Raw genomic sequence first — 23259 nt, 5'->3', positions numbered from 1 at the left:
CTCTCTCTCTTCCTTCCTCTCTCTCAAACCAATAATAATAATAATAATAAAAACAAACATATCTTCGGGTGAGGAGTAAAAATAAATAAATAAATAGCCAGACAATAAAACTGACAGTACGACTCTCTTGAGTCACAATCTCTCCTTTACAGAGTTCTATAGAATTCTGCCAATCACCAGTTCACTTATGTGGGATATTGACCACTATCATTCAGGTTCTCATGAGATACTAACTCATGAGATGTTAGATGTAAGGGTCCATATTTGATAATGAAGTAAACAAAGGCTGAGTATCTTCTTCGAGGTCAATAAGAGAACTGAACTAGGAGTGGAAGTGAGAAACCTTTCTCTGTTCTCTCTCTTTTTTTTAATGAATTTAGTGGGGTGACATTGGTTAATAAAGTTATATATGTTTCAGGTGCACAATTCTATCATACATTATTTCTGTTATAGGTCTTTTTAACACAATTGGCTCACCTTCATGTCTCTGAAAGAAAAAAAAAATCAGGAAAAACATAGAGATTTACCTTCTTTCTGTCATCTTTCCTGTCAAATGCACACTGCTGCTTGCACTGTTCACAAGAATATGGCGGTCCATACTTCTTCTCTGAATTTGTGCAGCGCTGGCATTTGTTGCCAATAAATGCTGCAATTATATTGCAATACTGACACGGTTTGGGCTAAAAGAGGAAAAAAACAGGGTCAAGTAAGTATATTATAAAATACCAATGCCTTTTTTAAAGCAATTATTCGTATTACATAGTCATGGTAAAACTTCCTAAGTTTCCTTTTACATTGATGGATCAAGTGAAGTCCAATTTCTAACACTATGTAAAGTGTTTTTATGTGAAGGACTATTAATTTTAAAATAAATAAATGAAAAAATAACAAAAACTCATTAGTGTATATGCTGGGACTTCTTTGAGAAACTCAACAGAACGAGCTCTTTGAAGAAACCAACAAGTACTTCCAATTTTCTGGAAAAGGTCTCTTTGCCTTTATAATAATAAAAGCATACTATGTTAATTAGACCGGATGTCCTTCCTTCCTTCCGGACAATGCCGCAGTAGGTGGGGCCGAGACAGAGGCGGAAGAGGACCCCAGCTGCGGTGGTGGTGGGCCAGGGCCAAGGCCCTTGCACGAATTTCGTGCATCGGGCCTCTAGTCATTGTATAAACATGTTGGAAGAAACGCTTGCAAGACCATAGTATCCTGAACCCCTCACCCTGAGAGGTGAAAAAAAATCACTCATCAATGGCTGGCTTGGTTCAGTGGTTAGAGCGTTGGCCTGTGCACCAAAGGTCTTGGGTTTGATTCCAGTCAAGGACAGGTACCTGGGTTGCAGGTGTGATCCCTGGTCCCAGTCCAGGCACGTGCAGGAGACAACCAATGTATGTGTCTCTCTCACATTGATGTTTCTCTCTTTCTCTCTCTTTCCCCACCCTCCCCACCTCTCTTCCACTCTCTCTCTGAAAATCAATGGGGGTAAAAAAGAATAGTTGACTGCTACCAAACAAAGAGGTCAAGTCATGGAATCCATCTTTCTCCTTCTCCATACTGGTTGCTGTAGCCTCTCGGGAAAATTATAATCACAATCCTAAACAGTGACTATAAATACAGAACTCCTCAAAACTGAGTATTAGCTGAGTTTGAAAATTCAAACACTAGATATATTTTTATGAGAAAGTATTTACACATAACTAGTTCTTCCAATAAAAATATAGTAATTACATTAATAGTCCACAGAATGTAAGGTTCCAAGAGACCTGAGCACTTACTGTTAGGTACACAGAAAACTACTTACCGTTCCATACAACTGCACGTTCTGAGCACATTTCTTGCATATTGTACTGGTTTTACTGTAAAGGAAGAAAGAGACACAAGGCTTCTATAAGAAAAAAGTTGTTTTAGTTAGGACATCTGAACACTGATTCCTCCTTAAGCCCAAACAATTTGCTTATTGCTTTGTGCCAAGGTGAAATATAGTCTGGACATCTGGTTATCTGAAGGCTGAGTATCTGGCCAATAGCTCTTTTAATTATTTTGTAGTTATTAATTTTATTAACTCAGATAAATGAGGCTTTGGTTTAAAATAGTGAGTTATTTCTGATTATGACATCTCTAAGTAAAATTATCAGATATGGAGAGGAACCTCAAAAGAATATAATGTTGAAGCCCTGGCTGGGTAACTCAGTTGGTTAGAGTATCATCCTGATATACCAAGGTTGTGGGTTTGACTCCAGTCAGGACACATACAAGAATCAACCAAAGGCCAGGCTGGTGTGGCTCAGTAATTGAGCAAAGACCCATGAACCTGGAGGTCATGGTTCGATTCCCAGCCAGGGTACATGCCCGGGTTGTGGGTTTAATCCCCAGTAAGGGGCATGCAGGAGGCAGCCAATCAATGATTCTTTCTCATCGTTGATGTTTTATCTCTCTAGCCCTCTCCCTTCCTCTCTCTGAAATCAATAAAAACATATTTTAAAAAAGAATCAACCAAAGAGCCCTGGCTGGTGTGGCTCAGTTGGTTGGAGTGTCATCCCATACACCAAAAAGGTGGCGGGCTTGACTCCCCGTCAGGGCACATATCCAGGTTTCAGGTTCGATCCCCTATTGTGGTGCGTGCAGGAGGCAGCCAATCACATTGATGTTTCTCTCTCCCAAGTTAATAAGAAAAAAAATAAAATATACTTTTTAAAAGGAATGTTATGTTAGACTGAATTGGACTAGCAGAAAATAAATTAATTCTCCTTAGTTCAGATGAATAGTTGAAAAATTTGAGGCTAATATTAAATATATCTGTTTGAAATAGAAACTCAGAAATTGTATTCATGTTGACTTTTCTTTATCTAAGCTCCTCTCTATAAGTAAAAGAATATAAAAATCCCAGATGTGGCGATATAGATACTATAACCAAATATATTTTTTAAATATTTTATTGATTTTTTTACAGAGAGAAAGGGAGAGGGATAGAGAGTTAGAAACATCGATGAGAGAGAAACATCGATCAGCTGCCTCCTGCACACACCCCACTGGGGATGTGCCCACAACCAAGGTACATACCGCCTTGACCGGAATCGAACCTGGGACCCTTCAGTCCGCAGGCCGACGCTCTATCCATTGAGCCAAACCAGTCAGGGCTATAACCAAATATTTTGTCAATATTTCCAATTTGTCTAAGAGCCAAAGACTGACAGAAATAAAAATGTCCTTTGCCAGAGTTCATACATAATATTACCTAAATGCCTGAACTGATGAATCGCCTTGGGGGAAAAAATCATCTTTAAATAAAGTCTAACTCTTCAAAAAGGGATGTACAAACAAGTGATTGGTGTGCAAGAACAGTTTAAACAATATTCTGGAGATAAAAATAAAATCACACAAAATTATAATACAGCAAATCCAGCCTATTCACTATGTTATGATTATTTTACCATACAGTTCCTATGAAAGTGACCATAACGTTAAAACAGACAAAAGAAAAACCTCAAAGTAGAAAACATTTAAATTAAAACGAGATATTCAAAGAAAATATTTTCCAGGGCAACTTTCTGCAATTTTAAAATATATTTTATTGATTTTTTACAGAGACGAAGGGAGAGAGATAGAGAGTTAGAAACATCGATGAGAGAGGAACATCGACCAGCTGCCTCCTGCACATCTCCCACTGGGGATGTGCCCGCAACCCAGGTACATGCCCTTGACCGGAATCGAACCTGGGACCCTTCAGTCCGCAGGCCGACGCTCTATCCACTGAGCCAAACCGGTTTCGGCAACTTTCTGCAATTTTAAGAAGGCAGTACAAGAAGCGAAGTACATTGAGAGACTTCTAAAAAAAGGATTAGCATCAGTGATTCTGTGATGCTGAATATTTTGGTATATACTTAGATTTATTATTGAAGAGGAGGGATATATTATCAATATATACAAGTGTTCCTAACATCTTAGAAAATATGCAAAGTGAAACTATTTCCATGATCCATCTTGAATTAACATTTATGTATGGTATGAATTAAGGGTCAAACTTCTTATCTTACCCCACACACAAAAATTAAAGATGAATCCTAAACCTAAATATAAAAGCTAAAAACTAAAGCTTCTAAAGTATATTCTGTATGTTTCCATGTGTGAGCTAGCAAATAGGCCCCACCATGCTTAAGGCACTGTCGCTTACACGTGCAGTTCCACAAAGGTTGAACTTACTAAACTAATAAACCACAAAGCACTTTACTGCTATAGAAAAGCACCTCCCCCACAAAGATGTGTTTATTCATACCTAAGTACCTACGTGTTTTTCACACTTTTAAAAATAAGTTTCAAATGTGAATAGGGCTAACAAATCCTTTTCCAGGATTGCCACATTTCCAAAAGTATCTTCTTTTGGCTCATAAATTCTTCCAACTCTGTATATAGACATACTGGAGCATAAGGCTCATGTTGAACTCCTGTGGTTTCTGAGTGTCATAAAGATTATAACCACAATATAAAATGATCAAGGATCTGAAGAAAAGTTTACTTAAAAAAATTTAAGCCTAACTAGGTGGCTCAGTTGGTTGGATGCCCTCTGGTTTACTGAAAGGTTGCCGGTTGGATTCCCAGTCAGGGAACATGCCCAGGTAGAGGGTGCAGGAGGTAGCTAATCGATGTTTCACTCTCACATTGTGTTTCTCTCTCCTTTTACCTCCCTCTCTTTCTAAGAGTCAACAAAAATGTTTTCTTAAGAAAAATTTTTTTAAGCCATCAAAATTAGACATAACTAGGGAACATGTGTAATTTATACCCATCAACGTGTTATAATAAAAAAACTACAGCGCTAGCCGGTCGGCTCAGTGGATAGAGTGTGGGCCAGTGGACTGAAGGGTCCCAGATTCGATTCCCACAAAGGACACATGCCCGGGTTGCGGACTTGATCCCCAGTGGGGGGCATGCAGGAGGCAGCCGATCAATGATTCTCTCTTTCTCTCTGAAATCAATAAAAATATATTAAACAAAAAACTGCAGAATCATACTGTTTTCCCTTCAGATCGCATAAATCTTTTGCCTTTTAAAAAAAATCCTCGCCTAAGGATATGTTTTTTTATTGATTTTTTTAATCAATCCTCACCAGAGGATATTTTTCCTCACTGATTTTTAGAGAGAGTGAAAGGGAAGAGAAGAGACAAAGAGAGAGAAACAGCGATGTGAGAGACACACATCCATTGGTTGCCATCAGGGCTGGGAATCAAAGCCCCCACCTTTTGGTGTACGGGACAAGGCCCCCAACAGCTAATCCATCCAGCCAGAGCTAAATCTTTGGCCTTTTACTAAAGATTTCCATGGAGAGGAACAAAAAACTGCAGAATCTTTGTAAAGTGAAATTGATTACAAGTTTTAAGAGGAAAAAAAGCCTATTAACATTTTTCATGGTCAACAAAAACGGTACCTCTCCTGCTGGTACTCAGTCCTACAGTAGGTGCACTTCACAACAGGGTGTGCAATCCGACATTCCTGAAACGAAATGAGGACGTAATTTTAATAGGCGGTCAGAAATGGAAACAGCCTTCAGCACCCCGCACAGCCACTGTGCTCAGTGAGTCACTGAAACACGCCGGGCCTCCTTTTTCCCTCTGTAATACCTTCATCACTGTCCTGCGGTGATATGGGAGATAAGTCGGACTTTATACGGAACTAGACTGTAGTCATAAATTGTATGAATAAGTCTCAGGCTGGAGTCAGAAGCCCTGGACTCTAGCCTAGTGCTGCCACTACCCCTGTGTGATTTTTGAGCAGGTCCACTTGTGAAGTGCAAGTGCTGCGTTAAATTCATCATTGCTTACGTATATAAAACGACTGTCTAATGTAATTTTGAAAGCCAGCTTGGCGACTTTTAACTGTGGCCTCACAGCTCTTCTCTCCCCTTACATAGGCAAAGCAGGATGAAGCAACTTCAACGAAAAAAAGGGAACTTAAACCTTCAGGGGTAAAAACTGACCCACAGCTGGTTAGGATGAGGACCGAGGTCAGCAACTGGATGTTGAGAAAATCACCCTTCTGCTTCGTGCGCTTGACCGACTGTGGGCGGGCCTTTTCTAAAATCCTCCCCACCTCGGACTCTGAGACTAGCTGACAAGTGTCCGGGAGGCGCCCGAGTTCGAGTCACTCTTCTCAGGCAGCACCGAGCTCTGGAGTTGGGTCCCGGGCGGGGCAACCAGGCGGCAGACCACGGCGGGGGACCCGCCAGCCCAAGAAGGGTCTCCGGCGCGGCTGGCTGGGGCCAAGCAGGGGACCCGCTGTCCACTCCCCCGCCCTCCCCGGGTCCGAGAACACCCCGCGGTTGCTAAGCAGCCGGACACGCCGCCAAGGGGGCCTGGGCCGGGGCTGGGACTCCCCCACTCGCCCCGCCAGCCCCCAGCGGGAAGGGTGCGGCTCCTTAGCTAGGCGAGCCCGCCACGCCCTGAGCGGGGGGCCCCGCCGGGCGTCCCTGCAGAACAGGGAGCTCCGGCCCGCGCCTCCAGCGTCCCAGTCCCAGGCCGCCGCCCCGGCCCGCGCACCTTGCACAGCTGCTGCCCCTGAGACAGCGCCTCGAAGGGAAAGCGCTGGTGGCACTTGGTGCAGGCGTAGAGCGCCGCCATGTCCGGCCCGGGACGTGCTCGAAGCCCCGCCGGCTCAGTCCGCCGCTTTATCTGACAGTCTGAGGCACAACCCGGCAGAGGCAACGGAGGCGGCGGCGGCGGCAACGGCGGCAGGCTGCGGGCTGCGGCAGGCGGGCGGGCGGGTGCGGCCGGACCTGGGCGGGCGCGGCGACGCTGGACGCCTGTTCACTGGTCATCCCGACATCCATCAAGCACGAAGGGGCGGGACACGGAGCTCCCGACGACTCTGATTGGGTCTGGACTGGCGTACGCCACTTATGACGCGCGCGGCCTTGATTATGTAAAAGCACAGTCACGCGGGGACGCGGCTGGGAGGGGCCGTCCGCCGCCTCGACCTCGGAAGCGCCCAGGCTCCGCCCCCTTCACTCTTTGTTCCCGCCCTCGCTCCTCCTCTCCGGGGCCGGGGCCGCGGCCGCGGCCGCCTCCGCGCCTCTCGCGATACCTCCGCGAAGTTGTGCAGTTTCGTTTCCCGTGGAACTGCTCTGCGGGAGGCCCAGGGGCACTGCCGGGCCGAACGCGGCACGTTGTTGCAGTAGAACTTCCGCACCACCGAGCTGGAAAAAGGCGGGGCTTGTGTGAGAACCCCTCCATCATCTGGGCAGGAGGGGTCCGTAGCACTGTCACTCGAGGGATAAAGGGAAACCATGAGAGGCAACTTAGAGGGGTGCTCTCTATCTGGGACCCCTAAAATGGGGAGAACTCTAGGGTCATTGACCTCCAGGGAGAGGGCACCCCTATGTGGAGGAAGAGGGATGCTGGGGTGATGACAGCCCCTTCGGGAGGGGGAACACATACAAGGCGAGGCCTTCCTGAGCGTCCTCTTGCCCCGGAGGACCCCTCAGAGTGGGTGCAGCCGGCCTGCGGCCTGCTTCCTGGTTTGTGTTCTCCAGCTGCACCCCAGCTTCTCTCAGCACCTGGGGCTTCTTGGCTGGGCCTGGCGGCCTGCGGAAGGCAGGTCACGCCCTCCTGGCTACTCTGCTGCTCTGCAGCGCCCAGCTTGGCCCTTTTAGGGGCTGCCCCGGGAATTATCCAACTATTGTTCTTGAGGCTTTTGCAAAGCTTGTAAGGCTGACCTTTCCATGTCCCCGCCCTAGAGTTGCTTTTGGGCTTACATTACTTTTTGCTTTGCTAGTGGCCTGTGCAGTACTAGTTTACCTCAACTCATTTCTTTATTTTTTTTTAAGTATATTTTTATTGATTTTAGAGAAGAAGGGAGAGAGAGAGAGAAACATCAATGATGAGAGAGAATCATTGATTGGCTGTCTCCTGCACATCCCCTACTGGGGAAGGAGCCTGCAACACAGGCATGTGCCCTTGACTGGAATCAAACCTGGGACCCTTCAGGCCGAAGGCCAACACTCTATCCACTGAGCCAAACCAGCCAGGGCCAACTCAATTTCTTACAATTGAGTGTGCACTTAACGACTTCTAGATTCCTGCCCCAACAAAATTCACTCTCTTTAAAACCCAAGTCCAGCCCCCTTCTTGTGAGTTTGCCCAAAGATGTGTATTAATCAACGGTTTATGCTCTGGAGTCAGAAAATTAAGGTTCAAAACCACTACTTCACATTTACTAGCTATGTGACTCTGGACCTATCACTAAACTCAGAGCCTCACTTTCCACAATTGTACAATTGGGTCTATGAGGATCAAAAATAGTATATGGAGGGTGATGGGTAAACTGCTTAATGGCTAAGGGGTTCTACTTTGGAGTGATGGAAATGTTTTGGAACTAGATAGAGGTGGTAGTTGTACAACATTGTGGATGTACTAGGTGCCACTGAATTGTTTACTTCAAAATGGTTAACTTTATGTTATTTGAATTTCAGTTCAAATTATTGGAAAAGAAAAAGGTTATAGGTTCAGGAGCCAGACCACCTAGCTTTGAATCCTAGCTCTATCACTTAGAACAGTGGTTCTCAACCTTGGCTGCACATTAGAATCACCTGGGAATCTTTTTAAAATCCTGATTTCTGGGCCTCATCCTCTGGAAATTCTGTTTCGTTACTAATGTTGTGGCCCCAACCCATAACAAAGAAACAATTTCCAGAGGATGAGGCCCAGAAATCAGGATTTTAAAAAGAGTCCCAGGTGATTCTAATGTGCAGCCCAAGTTGAGAACCACTGACTTAGAAGCTCTATAACTGTGAACACGTTAAAAACAAACAAGAAATAGTACATGGAACTTGGTATTTAGATAAATGTTCATTAATACAAGAAGAAACTTTCTTTTAGGGAGATGCTGGTGCCCTGGATCATGTAAACACAGCCTTCTTTCTAATTACATACATACCCTACACAGGGGTATCGGCCTCTCTCTGTTCCAGTTCTGATCTCCAGTGCATTACTTACTTGTTTTTCATAAATCAGGTTATGGCATCATGGAATAGAAGGACCATATCTGGAACATCAACCGCTATATCCTCTCACAAGTTCTGCCCCTCCACCATCTATAGGCTCTGAGTGTTGATGATGAATTAATTTGCTAATTAATCCATTCTTTCAACAAAACTATATTGAGTATTTACTTTGTGCTAGAGGTGGGCAAACTTTTTGACTCGAGGGCCACAATGGGTTCTTAAACTGGACCGGAGGGCCGGAACAAAAGCATGGATGGAGTGTTTGTGTGAACTAATATAAATTCAAAGTAAACATCATTACATAAAAGGGTACGGTCTTTTTTTTTTTTTTAGTTTTATTCATTTCAAACGGGCCGGATGCCCACGGCTGTGCTAGACTCAACCTTAGGCACTAGGGTTTTGGAACAGATGTGAAACAGATGTGATCCTTGCCCTTGTGAAGCCAACAGCCTAGTATCAAAGACAGCCAAATAGTAAGGACTATGAATGAAAAGACATGCCACAGGGACAGAGGACAATGTTGGAATGGGGTAGGGGAAATCACTTAGGTAGAGAAGGTCAGGGAAAATTTTTCTGAGGAGGTACCCAAACCTGAAGGTCCAGAAGGACTTAGCCAAGAATGTTCTAAATAGAGGGAAAGGTAAATACCTTGAGTTATAACAGAGCTTGGCATGTTCAAGAAAAGGAGGAGAGGCCAGTATAGCTAGGGGCCAGAGGATGAGTGGAGAGGCTGGCAGGGGCCAGATGTACGGAGCCTGTAGAACCTGATATGGATGTAGATTTTTTTCCTCCCAAAGTACAATGTATGAAGTATAATGGGAAAGAAGCCAACGTTTTAAAGCAGATAAGTGACAGATTTGTAGTTTTAAAAGATTTGTCTGGGGGACTCTTTCCCCCTCTCCACGTGGGAGTCTGTATTTGTTCTTCAATAAATTTCCACCTTTGCTATATAAAAAAAAGATTTGTCTGGCTTCTATGAGGAGAATAGACTATAGTGGGCTGGCATAAATGCACAGACCACTGAGGAAGCTACTGCAGCTGTCCAGGTGAGATGATTAAAAGGTTGCAGTGGAGAGAGGTGAACAGATTCAAGATATGTAGGGAGTGGCTCTAGAGTTAAGCTTCGGATTGACCTGTGGCAGAGCCTCAAACAAGTCCCAGCTTGGAGGGCAGAGCCCTCTTAGCATAATTAAGCTTGATCTTATGGCTGCCTCCTAGTTCCTTCCGGGGTAGCTAATGGGCTGTGGGAGGTGCAGCAAGTGCTGCCAAAACAAGTGAAACTCACAAGAACATTGTAACTATGTTGACCACTACCTTGTTTTTCTCTGACTATAAAATAAAGCCTTGGTTATCTCTCTCCCAATTTTTTGGGGGGGGGGGGAGGCAACCAAAATTTTTGGTGAAAAAAAAAAAAAAAGCATGGGGAAGGTCCAGGATAGGGCGGGGGGTTGGGTGGAGGGGGGCAAATGGGGTAAAATAAAAATAAAAATAAAATAAAATAAAGCCTTGGTTTGCCAGCTGGATCCTTCTCTGTGGCCTCATCCAGGCACAGGAGGTCCACCGAGCCCCAGCTATATTCTCTTTGTCTGTCTTTTCTTTAATCCTTCACCACCCTCCTCAGGCTCACTGAACCCTTGGCTGTGCTGGCACGGCACAAAGATATATTTTAGAGATGGATCCAAGAGGACTTAGGGATGGATTAGGTTTAGGAAGTGATATGGTCAATGTGCCCACCTATTTGGATGGTGGTATTTCCAGCAAAAGGAAAGACTAGAAGGACAGGTTTCATAGACAAAACCAAGAACTTATTTATTTTTGTTAATCCTCACTCTATTTTTTTTTCCCATTGATTTTTAGAGAGAGCAAAAAGGAAGGAGGGGAGAGTGAGAGAGAGATCAATATGAGAAGGACACATCGATTAGTTGCCTCCCCCATGTGCCCTAACTGACCTGGTGAACTTGAAACCCACTTATGTGCCCTTGACTGGGAATTGAACCCGCAACCCTTTGGTGTGTGGCCAAGGCACCAAGATATTTTTGTTGTTTTTTTTTTTTTAATATGTTTTTATTGATTTTTAGAGAGGAAGGGAGAGAGAGAGAGAGAAACATCAAAGAGAGAGAAACGTCATGGGTCAGTTGCCTCCTGTACGCCCCCTACTGTGGATCAAGCCCACAACCCAGGCATGTGTCCTGATCGGGAATAGAACCAACAACCACAGCGGCTGGGCACCAAGAGTTTATTTTTGACATATTAAGTTCTAGATGCTTATGGATATCTAGGAAGAGACATTATGTGGACAGCAGGGCTCTAGTTTGTTTATGCTTAGAAAAGCGGTCTAAGATGAAGATAGAGTTTTGGGGAAATTATCAGTATTTATGTGGTGTTTAATGCCTGGGACTGGATGACATTACCTTAGAAGTCCATAGAAGAAGGAGAGCAGTGCCCCTTCCTGATTCAAGGGAAAGTTCATCCAGCAGTTGGATGTCTCCTTCTCTGGAGATGCCTGCAGAGGAGCTATGAGCAAGAGAGTGCAGAGAGGGAAGAGTGTTTTCCTAGAGGCCAAGAGAAGAGCAGGAGACATTAGTCAACAGTGTCATTAGCTATTGGTTGGGAGACTAAAGTGAGGGAAGTGACTGATGTTTCCTGAACTGAGTAGAACACACACCTGTGTTTGCTGAATATTTGCCCTGTCAAAACATGTCCCTTCTTCTCTTATGTAGTCTTCCCACATCTCTCTGGCAATAGCAGTTGGGTATGCCCCTGAGGGAGCCATAGAAGAGAATATTTCCAGCAGTATTATTATTTTTTAAATATTTTTATTGATTTCAGAAGGGAGAGAGAAAAGCATCAATGATGAGAGAGAATCATTGATTGGCTGCTCCCTGCATGCTCCCTTACTGGGCATGTGCCCTGACCGGGAATCGAACCCTCACCACTAGGTCCATGCTCAACCACTGAGCCATGTCGGGCAGGCCAGCAGTATTATTCACAGTTGCAAAAGAAAAGGAGCAAAGGGAAATAACTATTAACAGAATAATGGATGACTAGCCCTAGCTGGTTTAGCTCAGTGGGGTCCAGCCAGTTTGGCTGAAGGATCCAGGTTTGATTCTGGGCAAGGGCACGTACCTTGGTTGCAGGTTCCCTGGCCCTGGTCGGGGTACATGCAGGAGGCAACCAATTGATGTGTTTCTCTCACATCGATGTTTCTCTGTCTCTTCCTTTCCCTTCCACTCTCTCTAAAAACCAGTGGAAAAATATCCTTGGGTGAGGATTCACAAACTAACAAAAAAGGATGAATAAACTGTGCTGTGCTCAGGGTATCATGGAAATCCAGAGAGGGGACACAGCTCAATTGGGTCAGCTTTCCCAAAATGTCATCGCATGCCTCCTGTTCAGAAAATCTTCATGTTACAGAGGATGGTGTAAGTCCAGGGTGGGAGAGGGGGAGTTGATAAAAATTATCTCTGAATTACTGGTCCACAAACTCAAAAATAAAACTTTAAATACTTGAATTTAACTTCTTTTAAAAAATAATTCCACAGCCTTTTTGAGGTATATTTGACACATAACCGAATTGAATTTCTATGACTATGTCTAGTCTTTGGGGAGGGGTCATGGAATATCTAGTCTTTGTCCATCGTGACATCCTCTTTCCCATCTGGTGTCAAGCCATCTGTCCATGTGGTTTGCTGTGTCCTTCTCATCTAGATCACAAGGCCTCCTCATATCTTCCATCAATCTGTGCTCTGCTCAAGGCCATTGGAGAAAATGTGCCACTGCTCCCTGTGCCACCCTCAACACAAGGAGTTCCTGTCTGCTGCTCCTGGACTATGTTGGGCATGGAGATCACCATGAGGTTTGCCACCTAGGGAAAGGCTATGCTGCTGTAGCAAAGAGAACGAACAATTATCCCGTGGCTTTAACAAGACAGAAGTTTATTTTTCTCTTATATAATCACAATGGACTGAATGTTTACATGTCCTCCAAAATTTATATGTTGAAACTTAATCCTCAATGTGATGGTATACACTCCAAACGGGATGGAACCTGCAACCTAGGTATGTGCCCTGGCCAGAATCGAACCCGCAACCTTCCGGTGTACACTGGCCAGGGCCACAAATGCTTTCTTCTTAATGTCCATGAGAAGGGACAATGAAAGGCAGTTTGCTTTTACTTCACAATGTCACGATTATAGCACCTGCATTCTCTCCCCTCCGTACTTTGTTAACTTTCCAGCTCTCTTACAATGTAGCCTTCAGGGACCTTGATTGTTGCTGTGATTTTCCACGGAACAACATGCTTAATGACATCATACTCTTGTATATGAATAGGAAGTGTAAAAGCACCATGTTTGCCAGGGAGTAGAAGATAAAGGACATGAGGATTCCTGGTCCTGCCACATTGGGAACCTTTTTAGGAGTTCAGTGGTTTGGAACACAGCAGGACAAGTTATCTCTCTTCAAACATCTCACCACTTAAAAAGAGGCACAGTGTTTGGTGGGCCTCTTTGGATTTTGGAGGCAGAATATACACTCTCAGAACGACTTCTCCAATCCTCTATTGGGGGACCTCGAAGGCTGCCAATTGTGAGTAGTGCCCAGAGCCAGAAAGGGCTGTACAGCACGTTCAAACCATAAAACAGGCTATGCTGACACTTTGGATGATATTATCCTGCAGATACAAGGTTTCTGGAGGAATCCACTTGGATAAACATTCTGTAGGGAGCCTCTGAAAGCTCTGAAGGGTTGCAGTGAGGACCCCTAGAATTCTGAAGTAAGGCCATACTCACCATGGTCCATTTGAACAAAAAGGTCCCGATGTGTCACTGGGCCCAGAAGTGACTGAGCATCTGACCACTGGATGCCAGGTGACTATATGTCTTAAGCTAGATGTTATCAGGCAGGCACAGCAGCAATCCAATATGATGGAAGTGGTATATTCAGGGCTGGGCTCAAAGAGTCCAGAGGCATGAGTAAGTCAAATGAACAGGCAGCTCAGACTCCTGTGGCACCTAGATTTAAATCTGTTGATCTGACCCCTCTCCTGTAACCCATACCTATGGCCTCATGGAGGGTTCCCTGCAAACAACGGATAAAGAAGGAAAGGAGTTGAACCTATGTCACAGATAGGTCAGTGAGATATTTTGGCACCATCTGGAAATGGACCACTCTCTTATGGCCCCAGTCGGAGGTAGCCCTGAAGGACAGTGCTAAATCCTACCAGGGGGCAGAATACCCTTTGTATAGTGGAAGATATGGACTGAGATTCAGATACACATTAATTCCTCATAAGTGGCAACTTGGTTAGTTGGTCAAGGGCATGGAAAGAGCAAGATTGGAATTTGCAGACAAGGAGGTCTGGGTAAGGGGCACGTGAATGGAGCTATAGGAGTGGGCACAAAGCATGCAGATCTTTGTGTTAACATTTATGCTCACCAAAGAGCATCCACTGCAGGAGGAACCTCTCAGCCAGATGGTCAGATGTTCCATCCTGTGGATGTCAGCCAGCCTTTAAACTTAGCCACTCTATCGTTTTGCAAAAGACCCATAAAACAGTGGCTATGAAACGAAACAAAGAACTTATATGCACATATGCATAGCCCATGGACAAACAATAGTACCATAGTGCAGAGAAGGCCTGGGGTAGGGGTTGGAGGAGTGTGTGTGTGGGGGGGGGGGGGGGGGGGGGAGGTGGAGGAGAGAAGGGGTCATTTGTAATACTTTGAACCATAAAGTTTAAAAAAAAATGGAACTGCTTTATGACCCAGAGATTCGACTTCTGGGAATATATCTGAAGAAACCCGAATCACCAATCAGAAAGAATGTATGTCCCCTTATGTTCACTGCAGCATTATTTACAATAGCCAAGATTTGGAAGCAGCCCAAATGCCCATCAGTAGATGAGAGATAAAAAACAAACAAACTGTGGTACACTTTTTGGAATACTACCTGGCCGTAAAAAAAGAAGGGAACCTTACCCTTTGCAACAGCATGGATCGACCTGGAGAGTATTATGCGAAGTGAAATAAGCCAGTCAGAGAAAGACAAATACAATATGATTTCACTTACATGTGGAATCTAATGAACAAAATAAATTAACAAAACAGAAACAGACTCCTAGATACAGATAACAGACGGACAGCTGTCAGAGGGGAGCTGACTTGGGGGGCTGAGTGAAAAAGGTGCAGGAATGGCAGTTCCCTAGCCGACTGGCTCTGTGAAGGGGGCATGTCACCAGGCCACCACCTCGGGGTTCCTGTGGGGTTTAAATGAGATGGAGACAGCCCTAGCCAGTTTGGTTCAGTGGTTGGAGCATTGGCCTGGGGACTGAAAGGTCCCAGGTTCGATTCCGGTCAAGGGCATGTACCTTGGTTGCAGGCACATCCCAGTAGGAGGTGTGCAGGAGGCAGCTAATCGATGTTTCTCTCTCATCGATGTTTCTAAATCTCTATCCCTCTCATTTTCTCTCTGTAAAAAATCAATAAAATATATTTTTAAAAACTTTTTAAAAAAAGGTGCAGGGATAAAGCAAAACAAAAGTCATGCACACAGACAACAGTATGGTGATGACCAGAGGGAAAGTGGGGCAGGGAGAGGTAAGAGGGTAAAGGTGGGATGAATGACTTGAGGTCGTGAACACAAAATACAAAGATGGTGTATTATAGAATTATACACCTGAAACCAAATAGTTTAATTAACCAATGTCATCCCAATAAATTCTATTTTTTAAAAAAGAGTGGCTACGGTGGCAAGGATCCAACAAGTTGGGCTCTCTCTCGCCAAGGCTGATCTAGTAATTGCCAACAAATAGCTAACCAGCTGGCAGCAGGCAGCAGTTTAGCAACATTGGTCAGGGAGAGCAGCCAGCCACCTCATGACAGGTTATTTATTTACTTATTTATTTTTAAAATATATTTTTATTAATTTCAGAGAGGAAGGGAGAGAGAGAGAGAAAGAAATATCAGTGAGGAGAGAGCAACATTGATCAGCTGCCTCCTGTAGACCTCCTACTGGGGATTGAGCCCACTACCCTGGCATGTGCCCCGACCAGGAATTGAACCATGACCTTCTGGGCTCATGACAGGTCATTTGTATCAGCTCTCTTCCACATTGGAGAAGGCAATGATTCATCCACATTAGAACTTACATTTCTAACCCATAGTGCTCCTGCAAGTATCACCATGCAAAGGCTTAAAGAACATTCAATCCATTACCCAAGGCCAGAGCACCCATTTTATGGCAGAGGAGATTAAAGATCGTGGAAATGAAGTCATTCCATACAAGTGGTTCTCAACCTTCCTAATGCCGCAACCCTTTCATACAGTTCCTCATGTTGTGGTGACCCCCAACCATAAAATTATTTTCGTTGCTACTTCATAACTGTAATTTTGCTACTGTTATGAATCGTCATGTAAATATCTGATATGCAGGATGTATTTTCATTGTTACAAATTGAAAATAATTAAAGCATAGTGATTAATCACAAAAACAATATGTAATTATATATATGTTTTCCGATGGTCTTAGGCCACCCCTGTGAAAGGGTCTTTCGACCCCCAAAGGGGTCGAGACCCACAGGTTGAGAACCACTGTTCTATACCATTGTTCTCTCAAGCTGGCTGCTGCTAGGTATACGGTAAGACCAGGGAAGCCCACATTTTTAACCTTTCCAGATTATTCAGCATTCCAGATTAGCCAGCTTGAGAGAATAATGGTATAGAATGACTTCATTTCCACAAGCTTTAATCTCCTCTGCAAAATGAGGATTATAAACAGTATATTGTAGAGGAGAGAACACATATGAGGGTAGATGAGAAAACCAAGGCTCACAGAGACTGATGACTTGCTGAAGACCACACAGCTAATAAACGGCAGAATCAGGACTGGAACTTTCCCACAAGATGGAAACTGACTATCTGAAGAGGTGCTTTGGAAAGTGCCTTGCCCAGGCACTTGGTAGAGGTGGCAAAGGTTCAGCCCAGTGACCCCACTGGCTTATCATTACAGGAAAATCACTTAAGCAAAAGAAGAACCACTGATATCTGTAGCTAGTTCCACAAAGAAGACCATGGCCATGTAGAAGAACACAAAACCCCTTGAAAAGGAGGCCTTGAAGAAGAAATGCCTGCCAGGAATGCCTCAACAGAGTCCTTCTTCTGACTCATCTGGCCAGACTGAAGGGAATGTCAAAACTCCACAAGAAATAAATTACTTTCAGCATTAAAGTGCTCCTGAAATGCATCCTGGCTCCAAATCTCCTCCTTAGGTTATCAGAAGGTGAATGATTCTCACGATGGCCACCTCGAAGAGCTCGCAACTAAAGATGACAACTATGTGGATTAAACCACGACTTGAGGGCTGTGGAAGGAGATGTCTGCAGGGACTCTGCAGCCCAAGTCCTGTCTGGTAGCCATGAAAAATCCTTAATCGTGTGAAAATCTGAACTAGTTATAGGATAAAATAAACTCACAATTAGGATTTAAAATAATGTTTAAAAAACAATATATGTACTTCACCAAACTATTGTGGGATTGGAAAGATCCTGTACATAGAGCACTCCGCACAGGTCCTGGCATGCAGCCGGCACTCAATAAATGGTAGGCATTATTATGAACTAGAGGCCCCATGCACGAAATTGGTGCAAGAGTAGGCCTTCCTTCCCCCTGCCGGCACTGGCTTCCCTCTTGCACCCAGGACCCGGGCTTCTGGAAGGTTGTCCAGAAGGACATCCGGTCTAATTAGCATATTATGCTTTTATTATTATAGACTGAATTGAATAGTGAAGGGCCTCTGGGCCCCAAGAGGAACTAGTGGTTGGGCTTCACTAAGCACTGTAGCATGACCTGCTTTGAATACTCTTAGCTGTTCAAAGCCTCCAGCTAGAATCACATTCTGTTGCCAGCAGAGAGGGTGTTACTGGCAGGAGACGGAGGAGAAAAGGAAACTCTGCAGAGTGCAGGAAATGGAAACTCTGACAGGGATTGGCTATCAGGAAAGGGGGGGTGTAATTGGAATGTGATGATAAAAGCCAGCCTGCAGCCTGGGAGAGCTGCTGCTACCCCTCACTGCCGCTCCCATCTGCAGGCTCTGGGCAGGAAGATTGCTTCTCTTCTCTCCTCCAAGGTAAACCCAGAAACTAAGAGGCATGGGTGTCAAGCGGTCACCTTTTGCGAGGCTGCCCAGGAAGCCAGGGTGCCCATTCCTCAGGGAGGCTGAGTCCCTTTTACTGCCCTGGGCTAAGACTGGTCTGAGGGGATGGTTGGGGCGTTGAGGTACAAAACTCCAAGAGGCATGAAACTGACCTTAACAGATGCCCTTTCAGCAATCTGTGGCCTTAACTCTGTCATTTCGCCTTTTTGAGCTTTAGTTCCTCAGCTGCAAAAGGATAATCAAGCCACCTTGCCTGGATGATTCCAGAAACCCCTTTGTTGTAGGATCTAATGTGACAGTGAGTTTATCTTGGATGATGAGTAATCTGGAATGGTTAAAAATGTGGGCTTGGACATCAGTAATTTTGGGATTCTGCCACTCCCTGCTGGGCAGGCATGGGAATATTAAATTCTCTGAGTTTCAGTTTCCTTATCTACAACACGTGGTTGAGAACAACAGTATCTGCTTCATGTGGTTGTTATGGGTATAAATGACCTTGTGCCATAAAGTGCTGAAGTAAGCGCTCAATGGGGGGGGAGTTATTTGTTTGTTTATTTGTTTAAATATGTTTTTTATTGATTTCAGAGAGAGGAGGGGAGAGGGAGAGAGAGAGAGAAACATCAGTGATGAGAGAGAATCATTGATAGGCTGCCTCCTGCCTCCCCTGGGGATCGAGCCTGAAACCCGACCATTTGCCTTGACCAGGAATCCAATCATGACCTCCTGGTTCATGAGTTGATGCTCAACCACTGAACCACACCAGCTGGGCGATGTTTACTTGCTTTTGATTCAAGAAAATTGCATTGAACTGACAAGTGCATTACAGGTGAATTTGGGGGCATGTATATTTTCCTATTTTGTGGAATAATGAACATAGGTTTTGAATTCCAACAGTCATGAGTGTGTGTCTAGATTGCATAGTTTACGGTGTGGCCTTGGGCAACCTCCTTATCCCTCTGTGCTTTCTTTCTGAAAAATGAAGCTGGTGTGAGAACAATGTTTGGTGCCTATAACTATTCAATGCATTGGAAGAATAAATTGATCCACAACCATTTTTTTCAGAAAATTCTGTGTGACAGATAATGTTGTAAGTGCTAGGGAATAGTAATGAATAGTTTCAAAACTCACAGCCACCCTCTAAAATAGGCTCTATTAATAACCCATCTTAGGGTTAAGTAAATCGAGACCCAGAAAAGGTGCTAGTGTCCTGCCCGAGGTCAGGCAGGCAGTGAGGACAAAGTCAAGAACAGAAACCACAGCAAGGGTACTAGCTGACATCATTGAGCATGCGCCACGTGCCAGGCACCTTACCAGAAGAGGATTCCCTCACTGATTCTCAGGACCACCGGGTGAGGCAGGAACATCACTGCTCCTGTTGCCACGAAGAAACGGAAATCCCGCAGCTCCTGAGAGGGGTCCTGGGCTCAGTCCAGAGCACTTCGCTGCTTTGTATGGACTCTTCCTCCAATCGGAAAGGAAGACAGCCTGGAGGGTTTGTCTCAAAATGGCTCTTGATCATCTCTTTCCTCTCCCCATCCCCAGGTTCAGCGACAAAGCCGCCACCATGCGGCAGAAGGTGGTATCGCTCTTGTTGTGCTACCTGCTCCTCTACGCCTGCGGGCCGGTGGAGGCAGGTAAGGATCCTGGGGCAGGGCAAGATCTCGGGAGAAAGAAGCCGGAAGTTTCAGGATCCTTGGTTTAGAGCGGTGGTTCTCAACCTTCCTAATGCCGCGACCCTTTCATACAGTTCCTCATGTTGTGGTGACCCCCAACCATAAAATTATTTTCGTTGCTACTTCATAACTGTAATTTTGCTACTGTTATGAATCGTAATGTAAATACCTGATATGCAGGATGTATTTTCTTTTTTTAAATATATTTTATTGATTTTTCACAGAGAGGAAGGGAGAGAGATAGAGAGCCAGAAACATCGATGAGAGAGAAACATCGATCAGCTGCCTCCTGCACATCTCCCACTGGGGATGTGCCCGCAACCCAGGTACGTGCCCTTGACCGGGATCGAACCTGGGACCCTTCAGTCCGCAGGGCGACGCTCCATCCACTGAGCCAAACCGGTTTTGGCTGCAGGATGTATTTTCATTGTTACAAACTGAACATAATTAAAGCATAGTGATCAATCACAAAAACAATATGTAATTATATATGTGTTTTCCGATGGTCTTAGGCGACCTCTGTGAAAGGGTCTTTCGACCCCCAAAGGGGTCGCGACCCACAGGTTGAGAACCTCTGGTTTAGAGTCAGGCGTGCCTCTGAATGAGAGAAGCTATTACAGTGGACAGCGCAGGCTTGTCGTGGCCAGAGCCCCAGATTCAAATCCCTAATCGGTCCATTCCTCCATTCTAACATTTATTCAATGCCAGTTATGCGCCAGGCACGAGGCCTTAGGAAAGGTCTCTTCCCTTTAGTGAGGCTCTCCGAATAGGAGGATGGTGGTCCCCAGCTCTGTGGGTGTTCCTGGGCAACGGGCACAGAGTAGGGGACTCTGCTCCCCACTGCACTCCACTTTGTCCGCTCTCCCCACAGGCAAAAGGAAAGGCTCGGAGGACAGCGACTCCGGAATCTGGGACGCGCTGCCCTACATGGCTATCGGAGCAGGTGGGTCTGGAAGGTGGGAGCTTGACAAGGTGGGGCGACCCCAGCCCCGGGCGCTCCCTCATTGTCTCCTCTTCCTCCAGGGGCCCTGGCCTTCGGGCTGCCTGCTCTGGGCTTCACGGGCACCGGTATCGCTGCCCACTCGGTGGCCTCCTGGCTGATGAGCTGGTCGGCCATAGCGAACGGGGGCGGCGTGCCCGCCGGAGGGCTGGTGGCCACGCTGCAGAGTTTGGGTGAGTTGGGGGCCAGGCCCTGGAGCAGACACCAGGGCCACAGGTCGTCTCTCTATTTACTATTCTGAGTCCTTTCCACAGGCCAGCTCAGCTCTCTGAAGTGCGTGTTCTTATAAGCCCTATCGTACAGTGGGTGGATTGAGGCACCGACTGATTCACATTTACTCCCAGCTGGCTTGCCCTGGAGCCAGGATTCAAACCCAGACAGGCTGATTGCTGGCTTTCACAGCAAGCCTCAGTTTTCCTCATCTACTAACCAGGACAATCTTCCTCAATTTAACATTTTATGAATCTGCTCATTCTCAAACACCCAGAGTGGAACAACTCACTTCAATCTCATACCAGTTCTGGTCTTGTCTTGAGTTTCTTGAACACCATGAAGGGGATTGATACAGAGCTCAGAATGATCCTTCTAAAAATTTGGCATTCATGTCTATCTCTGTGAATCTTTCTTTTCCCCCTCCCTCTCTCCTTCACCTCTTTCTTTCTTTCTTTCTTTCTTTCTTTCTTTCTTTCTTTCTTTCTTTCTCTCTCTCTCTCTCTCTCTCTCTCTCTCTCTCTCTCTCTCTCTCTCTCTCTTTCTTTCTCCCTCTCTCTCTCTCTCTCTCTCTCTTCAAAATCCTAGAGAAAAAAACACTCCTGACAAACTCTGCCTTTCTGAGCCCTCCATCTTCTCTCAGTTCTGGATGACAAAGCCCAACGGACCAGCCCAGAAGAACAGAGCCCTTCTCAGGGCGGCAGCGGGGAACACAGGCCAGGCCACACCCCAGCAGTGGGAAGTAAGGGGTTTGGGCAGGACTAGCAACAGTCCAGTGTTATGCGATGGTTGTCCTCTCTTACTCGTGAGCCCTCCAGCACCCACAGAGAGGTCTCCACAAAGGTGGCTGCTATTAGCATTATTAATAACACGGAAGACATGAGAATGAGTTGTTATTTTGACTTTTTTTCATCTCTGAAACACAGCTCTGATTTGAGGTGGTGAGTTGGGAGGAGGGGGAAATAATACTCACTTTGCAGAAGTCCCCTTCCCTCTCAGGGCCACTGTTTCTCCATCTGAAAATTAAGAGGTTGGACTTGACCATTGGTTTCCAGACTTTCGGATTCCCAGGCCTGATGCCTGGGCTGCTCGTGACCTGGCTATACTTGCTTTACAGGGGCTACTGGTGGTGGCAGTGCCCTCATGGCCAACGTTGGTGCCGCTATAGGCTATACTGTCCACAAGCAGATAGACAACAAGGGGGCAGAGGAGGAGGAGGAGGAGTGAGCAGCTTCCTGGACACCCATCCCCCGCCCTGCTTCTTCCAGGTGAAGTCCAGAGCTCTCTCTGTAACACTCCCACCGACCAGGTGAAAATGAGAATAAACTTCTCTCAGAAAACACTTTGTCTTGTGAGTCATTCTTCCTAGGAGAAGCCCAACAAGATCTGGGTCTGGTCTGCCTCATCCACACACCCCACCCTCCCTTCTCCCTAAAGCCAACCACAGCTCCTGAAACACCCGCAGCTGATTTTGTCCCTGGACCTCGGCATGTGCTGTCCTTTCTGCCTAGAATGTCCTGAAGCTCATAACCCAGCTCAGACATCCCCACCCTGAGACTCCTTCCCAGCAGAGCTGCCTGCTGCCCCTGTCACACTGTGAATGCTCAGGCTGGAGGTCGCAGTGGGCCAGGGAGGCAGAGCTCAGTTTAGTCTCAGTGAGAGAAGCTTCCAGCTACTTCTCTGATTTGGCAGAAACGTAGAAACCAGATCTCCGTTCTCAGAAGTCTACCTCTGGTGGAGAACAGAGGGCCAGACTTTTGCTTTGCAGAAAGTGTGTTAGCAGCAGCTTTTGGAGGGCTCAGCAAGGCCGCCCTTCCCTCAGGGAGTCTGGGATAGGGTGGGCAGTTTGCATCTGGAACATATGCCTCTGAGTGGGAGGGGAAGGCCAACCCAAGCCCGTGGGGAGATTTGAAGTCTGGGGGCAGAGTGCAAGGACCTAGGCGGGGGAGGGCCCAGAGACCTTAGAAATCAAATGTCAGTCAGGGTAGGGCTGGTTCTCTCACTAATGGAAAAAGAGAATAACGCTGTGGTCCTGGTCTATGAGTGGGCACCAGCCTCAATGCCAGCCCACCCTCCAGGGAGACCTGCACCCCCGGGAAGTAGCCACATGGGAGTCACAATACCCGGTGATGCACAAAAGGGCCAAGCCAGCTGTCCTCATTTCTAATCCAGAAGTTCTTCCATTACGAATGTGTATGGACGGGTGGGGAAGAGGACCATCCTGCTTCCTCTTGT

At 45.8% G+C, this 23259-nt stretch overlaps 2 protein-coding genes across 4 annotated transcripts in view; one reads left to right on the top strand and one right to left on the bottom strand.

Annotated features, from left to right (window-relative positions):
• The window catches only part of FAM76A (family with sequence similarity 76 member A), a 31872-nt gene extending 25151 nt beyond the window's left edge, over positions 1-6721 (bottom strand). The window contains exons 1-4 of the mRNA XM_070404493.1: positions 6531-6721; positions 5423-5487; positions 1805-1859; positions 528-680 (exon numbers count right to left, since the gene is read on the bottom strand). Of these exons, the coding sequence (XP_070260594.1) occupies positions 528-680; positions 1805-1859; positions 5423-5487; positions 6531-6611 (354 nt within the window). The 5' untranslated portion in view covers positions 6612-6721. The remainder of the gene's footprint in view (positions 1-527; positions 681-1804; positions 1860-5422; positions 5488-6530) is intronic.
• An 11286-nt stretch (positions 6722-18007) lies between these two features.
• IFI6 (interferon alpha inducible protein 6) lies at positions 18008-22366 on the top strand. Of its 3 annotated transcripts, none has more exons than XM_070404491.1 (6): positions 18011-18114; positions 18847-18967; positions 19684-19775; positions 20686-20757; positions 20838-20987; positions 22142-22366. In XM_070404491.1, the coding sequence occupies exons 3-6, from the start codon at positions 19706-19708 to the stop codon at positions 22249-22251; spliced, it is 402 nt and encodes a 133-aa protein (XP_070260592.1). In that variant the 5' UTR covers positions 18011-18114; positions 18847-18967; positions 19684-19705; the 3' UTR covers positions 22252-22366. The 3 variants fall into 3 exon arrangements, with proteins under 3 accessions (XP_070260591.1, XP_070260592.1, XP_070260593.1); XM_070404492.1 differs by lacking the exon at positions 18011-18114 and adding an exon at positions 18421-18439; XM_070404490.1 differs by lacking the exon at positions 18847-18967 and having other exon boundaries at positions 18008-18114.
• The last annotated feature ends 893 nt before the right edge of the window (positions 22367-23259 follow it).

The sequence above is a fragment of the Myotis yumanensis genome, unplaced genomic scaffold (assembly GCF_028538775.1).
Source record: "Myotis yumanensis isolate MYYU_CA2020_CCGP unplaced genomic scaffold, mMyoYum1.0.hap1 SCAF_2, whole genome shotgun sequence".
In the NCBI taxonomy this organism is placed as follows: domain Eukaryota; kingdom Metazoa; phylum Chordata; class Mammalia; order Chiroptera; family Vespertilionidae; genus Myotis; species Myotis yumanensis.
The sequence above is the reverse complement of the archived record's forward strand: the minus strand, read 5'-3'. Positions and strand labels throughout refer to the sequence as shown.